The sequence below is a fragment of the Diabrotica virgifera genome, chromosome 10 (genome assembly GCF_917563875.1).
Source record: "Diabrotica virgifera virgifera chromosome 10, PGI_DIABVI_V3a".
Classification (NCBI taxonomy): Eukaryota; Metazoa; Arthropoda; class Insecta; order Coleoptera; family Chrysomelidae; genus Diabrotica; species Diabrotica virgifera.
The window spans coordinates 16,606,192-16,614,358 of record NC_065452.1 but is presented as its reverse complement, the minus strand read 5'-3'; the positions used below and the strand labels follow the sequence as shown (position 1 = coordinate 16,614,358).

Below are 8,167 nucleotides of genomic sequence, written 5' to 3'. Positions count from 1 at the left end.
TATTCTAATAAGCGGGTTCGACTGTATTTAAATACTAAAAATGTACCCAAGTTCTTGGGTAAATTTTTATCATTGGCACCCTTTTTGTACATTTCATTTTGTAACTTGGTATCGGAGCTAATGAGCCGTATTTCAAAATTTAAATACTTATTTCTAGGTATTTAAATACTTTAGAGCATTTAAATATGTACCAAGTACTTATTTATATAATTATAGAGTATTTAAATACTTGGCAGTTATAAATACTTAGGTACTCTAAAGTCCAAAGTTTTAAATATTTACAACTTACAACAAATAAGTAGGTATTTAAATTTTGAAATACTGCCCATCAGTTCTGATACCAAGTTAAAAATATGAAATGTGCAAAAACAGTGGATGATTAAGAAAAAAATTACCCAAATTAATAATATTAATTTGTGATTTTTATTTATATCTAATCGTTGTTTTATTTTAGTAGCAAGATAATATGCATATAGCTTATAGGTCATAGGTATATAATCACTCTTTATAGTAATAACTTTTTAATTTCATTTTTAAATACATCTACAATAAAAGGAATACATATTATTTGATTCATTCAAGCCCTACAATGTGAATTTTTAAAGTGGTTAAATCTTAAATCTGGGTTAAATACAGCAATAGTATATTACATACTTAGCGGGAAAGTACTTTATTTCAGCCGAGCGGCAAGGTAGTTTACCGAGGTGCGAAGCACCGAGGTAAGTAGACGCGAGGCTAGAATGAGTTCCCGCGAGGTTTGTATACTATTTTACTCACAATCGGTTAGTAGTTTATGGATTTCTATTACTCACAATCTACCAATAATAATTTCGTTTCAAATATCTGTATCCATTTTCATTATGTGATAAGATGAATTATTTTAAGTAACCTGTGAGATCGTTGCTAGGTAACAAAACAAGTTTGTTGAATCTGACATTTAGGCGATACACGACGCCATTAATTGTACATATAATCAAATTGTGTTTATTTTACAAAAATGTCTGATAGTGAATTTGAATGTACGCCATCAGAACTGCGGGTAGCTGCAGAGAGAGCTACTGAAGGAATAATTCCTGAAAAAAGCAGGGAGAGGTATGAAAACACCTATGAACTATACAGTAAATGGTGCGTGGCAGCCCCGGCGCAAATTGATCCTAAGCCAGACACAACCTAAGATATCTGAAATTAGTAAGCGGCGATATATTTTACACTATCTTGAATGAATAACATTTTATTACTCTGTTGTATCAATCAGCACTACTCTACAAGTTTTCGTTTATTCGTTGTAATATTTTATTGCAATAGTAGGGAATATAATATATCTGATTAAAACAGTGAATTTTTTACATGTTAATTATTTTTAATTTCTTGTGAAGTATCTAGTTAGTGTGGCTTTAGCCAATAAATCAAAGTTATGCGTTTACAAGAGCATATTATTTGAAAAATAAGGAGTACCATAATGTGTCATAATTATAATCTCCTTTATACAGATCAAAAAATTGTTTAGTATGTATTTCTAAATCCACACAATCGTTGTACTTTCCCGGCTAGCTGGTAAAGTAAAGTAAGTAATAAGTCGCTTCCTGATTACTTCAAAGGTTAGAAATCCATAAATTACTAACCGATTGTGAGTAAAACATTTTTATTTATATGCCCATTTCGCCGATTTAAGTTCGTATAGGCAACCCAAATTACACGGCACAACGTAGTGGGCTAGGATTTAGACAGAAATATGTGATTAGATGAACAGGAATACACAGATTGTAGCGGTAGCGCGGACATTGACATATAGGGCTTTTCATTCACAGTCATTTGTTTCGAGCTTCTGTCATATGTTGTATAATCCGTATATATTACTATTATACACGGATTATACGACATTTGACAGAAGCTCGAAACAAATGACAATCGATGAAAAGCCCTATTAAGCGTAGACTCGACATACTCACCAAAAAAGCGTAACGCGGAAACAGCATGGAAAGAGTCGATCGGTGGTCTATCTATCTCTTTTAACCACTCTTTTACCGCGCATGTGACTGACAAAGATGGCTAGACCACTCAATCCTATGTCGACGTTACACCCCGATGCATTGAGTGGCATATCCCTAGCCAAGTCTATCCTTTTACACGTCTCTGAGCGCGGTAGTGTAGATTTTAAATTTATTTTAAATTAAATTTTATTTTATACCACCAAATATTTAGGCAACCAGAAATACACAGGAATGTTGAACGTTGGCAGATGACGTAAACGTCATAAGTATCAAATTGTTCCATATGATTAGAAGGTTACAAGATTACAAAATAAAACATTAAAAGTTATTGTAAACGATGTGTCATGAGTAAAACAATGCATTTTGGTGTATTGAATAATACTTATAGTTAAAGTGTAATGTAACAATAGTAACAATTGATATATTAGAGGTAAGAGTGGCACTTTATTAAAACTGAGTGACAGTAACAATAAGTAGCTATTTTATTCCAGATTGTTAAATATGGTGTCTGGCCCTATAGATGTTTCCGTTCTAATAATAGATAATGACACTTGTTTAATTAACAAAAAATCTAATAAAATTATTAGTAATGTGTATGAAGGAATTCCAGAGACTTTAGTACTGAATGTTGTGTCATGGCTGCTACTTATTCTGCTATTTGCCATTTTGAGGAATAGAGCTTGGGATTATGGAAGACTGGCATTGGTACATACTGAAAAATGGACTCAATTATTTTACAAGAATACAGATGATGCAGTTGCTGTAGAAGAATCAAATCATGAGGTGTCGTTGATACCTGATACTGGCTGTTTATGGTTTCCTTCCATATTTAAAATCAATCGAGACCAGATTTTATCAAGATGTGGACCAGATGCTTCCCATTATTTATCTTTTCAAAGGCAGTTACTTATTCTAATGTTAGTAATCACTGTATTTTCAATTGGAGTGGTGCTTCCCGTTAATTTTCAAGGAACTTTACAAGGAGATAAGACTACATTTGGACACACTACTATTAGTAATTTACCATCTGACTCCAAATGGTTATGGGTTCACATTACTGGATCGATAGCTGTGGTGCCACTAATGATTTTCATTATGAGAAAATGTTCAGGACAACAACCAAGTGCATCGAAATTGTCATCAAGGACATTAATGGTAACAAATATTTCAAAACAACATAGATTCTGCGAAGATATCAAAAATTATTTTAGTGTTAGATACCCTGGAATAGAAGATGTAAAAATAGCTTACAAAGTTAAGAAACTGACAATCTTAGAGAGGCAAAGAGAAAAAATTCATGAAGCAAGAATGTACTGTTTAAGTAATGCACCTAAAAACGAGATTAAGATTCAACCTAAAGGGTGTATAGCTTGTTGCCCTTGTAAAACTGTCAATGCCCTTGATTATTATTCAATACAAGAAGAGAAACTTAATAACCTTGTAACTTTAGAAAGGAGAAAGGCACTCCAAAGTCCTTTGGGGGTGGCTTTTGTAACATTAAACAGTGAGGAAACAGCACAGTATATACTACGATCCTTTGAAGCTGGGTCCCACAGGAATTGGGTGATTTTTAAAGCTCCATCACCATCTGATATCAACTGGGAAAACTTGGAAATATCCTATAGAAACTGGTATTCAAAAGCAATTATTATAAATGCAGTATTATTTGTTATTCTTTTTTTCTTAACTACACCAGTCATTGTAGTTAATATCTTTAACAATCTCACAAAGGATAATTTTATAACAAAGATAAGTCCTCTGTTATCTGAGTTTTTACCAACATTGTTGCTTTTATCTATGTCTGCTGTAATGCCTGTTTTGGTGGCTTATTCTGATGAATGGATGTCGCATTGGACAAAATCCAAACAAAACCATGCTACTATGTACAAAGCTTTTTTCTTTTTGCTTTTTATGGTTTTGATTTTACCTTCCCTCGGACTAACTAGTGCACAAGCATTTTTGGAATGGTCAGTTCAGACACAAAATATTACTTTAAGATGGGAGTGTATCTTTTTAGCTGATAAAGGTGCATTTTTTGTTAATTATGTTATTACTTCAGCACTTATAGGTACAGCTCTTGAATTGTTAAGATTTCCAGAGTTGGCCATGTATGCTTGGAGGTTACTACTTATAAAATCTGAAGCTGAAAAAACCACAATTAGAAAAGAAATTTTGTCAGTATTTCCGTTTGGAATCCACTATGCTTGGACACTGCTTATATTTACTATTTGTACAGTTTACAGCTTAACGTGTCCTTTAATCACACCTTTTGGTTTGCTTTATCTTGGCTTTAAACATCTGGTTGATAAATATAATATATATTATGTGTATCGTCCTATAACTATGTCGGGAGAAGGCCAGCGAATTCATTCTGATGCTGTAAAAATGGTGCGCATAGCTATACTACTGTTACAACTGATCACTGCTTTGTTTTTCTTTCTACGTGCATATTTAAACACTATGACCTGCATTGCATTTTTGGGATTTGCTCTTACAGCAATATTTTTCTTCTTCATTGGCCCTTTTCCAACTTGCAAGCCAAGTTCCTTCCATGCCTTCAACTTGCCTGTCAGAAATGAAGAATACGTAGCTCCTGTTCTTATCAGTTCAAGTTCTATTGAGCCTATTAATGAAGATCGATCATTGCCCAGTTTTTATGGCTCACCAAACCTAAGCCATACTGCTTTGAGATTGTCTGAGACTGGATCCAGTGAAGCTTAAATTCATTATCCAAATTTTAGTATTGAGGCTGTGAATAATTTAGGTAAGCAAAATTATTGTAAAAATTTTGTTGTTTGAAGTCCAGAATTAAAATATTTTATCTCTGTGTTATCTCTTTCTGACAAGTTTTTTTGTAAAGAGACAAATAATTTATTCCCACCAGTATAATCATATTATGATACCAATTTTGATGTGAATTGTAGGATTAAAGTTATTATTTGCTTTTATCTAAAAGGATTATTGTTTCCTTTATCTATTAAAATTTTAATAAATAAAGATGTACAGTGAGTATTAAAAACAGATAAGTACTGTATTATCACTCTATAATATTTTGAGCCCAATTTTGTTTAAATTGTTATAGTATAATTTTTATAGCATTCAACCTAAATATAAATGAAAGGACTAAACATGAACAGTCCTTTTGAAACTCCTGATTGTTGTAACATTTACAGATCGCAGCACAGAGTAACTGAGGGGTACAAAATTTGTAGTAAGAACTGTTGTAAAATGTGTGGTGATATAATAATACAGTGGAACCTCGATTCGTCTCTCTATTAACCGTCACCTCTGTTAACCGTCAGGGTCCATACCTACATAAGTTATATTGACTACAAAAGTAAAAATTTAGTCATCAATTCATTTTGTTTGAGCATTGCAATAAGACGAAACGAAATTCGTTGAAATGTACATGTGCAGTTATGCCACCACCGCATTTTTTTATGTAAATAATTTTTGTTCTTATTCAGGGCTCTGGATTACAGTTCAATTTAAATAGGTGATAAATGATACCGTGCTTTTAGAGTTCTATTTTTAGAATCGCAAGCCGAAAATAAAAGTGCACAGCACAATAATTATTACAGTCAATATCTGTGTGTCACCATAATTAAATTTTATTCAAATTCGAACATTGATTGTGTCACTTAGTCGTTTGATCAATTCATTTTTGTTAATGTTCTGTTAACCGTCTTTTCAATTATCCGTCATACCCTTGGTCCGGTGCCCTGACGGATAATCGAGGTTCCACTGTATAGGATAGAAGCCACTTATGGAATAAAATTATTTCTGTCCTTGTCTTAAAAAATTTAAAAAAACGCCAATACCAGTCCATTTTTAAATATAAATATACGCTTTTTAAACCTAAATCTGAATGTACAGGGTGATTCACGCAAGCCTAGCATAATCCATAAGCTTTATTTTTAATGAAACACCCTATATATTTTTATATTTTTAAAAGCTGCTTAACAACTTGATTTCAACGAACCAGTTCATGTATGGTGTATAATAGATAATACAGTAATAAATCATAGTGTGTGAAAACCACTTATGGAATAAAATTGTTTGTGTCCTTATTTTAGAAAATTATAAAAAACACTAGGATATGTCAACTTTTAAATTCATATATGCACTGTTTAAACATAAATTTAAATATACAGGGTGATTCACACAAGTCTAGCATAGTCCACAATCTTTAATATTAATGAAACACCCTGTATATTTTTATGTTTTTAGAATCTGCTAAACAAGCTCATATAAAAATAGTGTATCATGTAGGGTCTATTATGAATAATACAAGGTGAAATTTTAAAATTATCTATAATTTTCGTCAAGATATTAAATACCTACATAAAATTTTGAAATTAATATTTAATCATCCTTTAAATAATGGTATTATTTTTTAAATAAGCTCAATAAAGACATACATTTTCTAAACTAAGTACAAATCTATTGATGTCTTGACGAAATTTTCTAAATAATTTCAAAATGTCACCTTGTATTCTTCATAATGGATGCTACATAATACACTTTTTTGAGATGAGGTTGTGAAGTAGCTTCTAAGAACATAAAAATATACAGGGTGATACATTAAAACTAGAGATCATCGACTATGCAGACGTGCGTGAATCACCCTGTATATTTAAATTTATGTTTGTAAAGCGCCCATTTAAATTTAAAAGATGACGTGTCCCAGTATTTTCTATAATTTTTTAAAATAAGGACATAAACAATTTTATTCCATAAGTGGTTTCCATACTTTATAATTTCAAAATTTCACCCTATATTATTCATAATACACGCTACATGATATAGTTCGTTGAAATCAGGTTATCAAGCATATTTTAAAAATATAAAAATATACAGAGTGTTCCATTAAAACTAAAGCTTTTGGACTCTGCTAGACTTACATTAATGACCCTGTACATTTAAATTTATGTTTAAAAATTGCATATTTTTATTTAAAAATCGACGGGTCTCACAGTTTTTTATAATTTTTTGAAACAAGGACAGAAATAATTTTATTCCATAAGTGCCTTCCACACTGTATGTATGTTTAATACATCATAAGTAAAAAACTTTAACTTTGAAGTAAAAACTCCCGTTGAAATTGGTATATTTTACGTAAAATTCAAATTTAAAAATCCAAAAGGATTACCTTAATGTTCACAATGTTTTTGGACCTATTAGTCCGTCAGTGAACTTTGTACTTGCTAAATAGCCCCAGAACCAAACAGTGGTTGGATTTAAATTATTAGTTACATTATAAAATTGTAATAATTAAACGACTTCTAGCCTATGAAAGCGCATAACTTTCCGGGAACACAAGGTCCCCATAGGCGTAACCAGGTTATAAATACCCCATTGGAATCTACCTTGAGCTCTATACGCTTAATACCAATATGTGTTGTTGACAAATCAAGCCATTTTGAAGTTGTAACCCCCCTTACGATCATCCTGGTTACGCTGTTGAAGGCCCCTACTCAACAATGGAGGTTACATGTATATCTTGGTCTGCCTGAGCCCATAGGCGTAACCAGGATAATCTTAAGGGGGGGTTACAACTACTGGAAAGGGGGGGTTACAACTACTGGAAGGTCTCCGAGGGGTATGGATGGTGTTAAGGGTATAGAGCTCGAAGTACATCCCAATGGGGGGGTTATAACCCCCAAAACCCCCCTAGTTACGCCTATGCCTGAGCCTGCCAACTTAGTTGTATGCACACATGATATACATGTAACCTCCATTGTTGAGTACAGACCTTGTGTTCTCGGAAAGTTATCCGTTTTCATATGCTTTTTAGTCGGCTAATTTTACAATTTTTATAATGTAACTAATACTTCAAATACCACCACTGTTTGATTCTGGGGCTATTTAGCAAGTTTACTGAAGATAGACTGATAAGTCAGAAAACATTCTGAACATTAATGTAATGCAGTTGGATTTTTTACGTCGATGTTTAAAGTTTTTTAAACTATATTGCCAATTTCCGGGAACTATCCGGTTTTAATTTACATATTTTAGTGTAAAATAAGTAAATAGCATAATAGCAATATTATTCAATATTATGTAGAACACCTTGGCTCTTTTAGAACACTGAAAAATGGTAATGCGAGTATAAGAATGCCCTTTGAATTAGTAAGCCATGATTTCCTCTTTTAGTAAGCACTCTAATATAACTT

The 8,167-nt window shown here is 32.3% G+C and overlaps 1 protein-coding gene across 2 annotated transcripts in view; it reads left to right on the top strand.

Annotated features, from left to right (window-relative positions):
* The first annotated feature begins 2,273 nt into the window (after positions 1-2,273).
* The window catches only part of LOC114333245 (calcium permeable stress-gated cation channel 1), a 30,302-nt gene continuing 24,408 nt past the window's right edge, over positions 2,274-8,167 (top strand). Inside the window, exons 1-2 of one of the 2 annotated variants that reach the window (XM_028283105.2) lie at positions 2,274-2,421; positions 2,483-4,755. In XM_028283105.2, coding sequence (XP_028138906.1) covers positions 2,493-4,712 — 2,220 coding nt within the window. In that variant the 5' untranslated portion in view covers positions 2,274-2,421; positions 2,483-2,492 and the 3' untranslated portion in view covers positions 4,713-4,755. Of the gene's footprint in view, positions 2,422-2,482; positions 4,819-8,167 lie in introns of those variants that run through there. The other variant, XM_028283104.2, reaches the window with a different exon arrangement.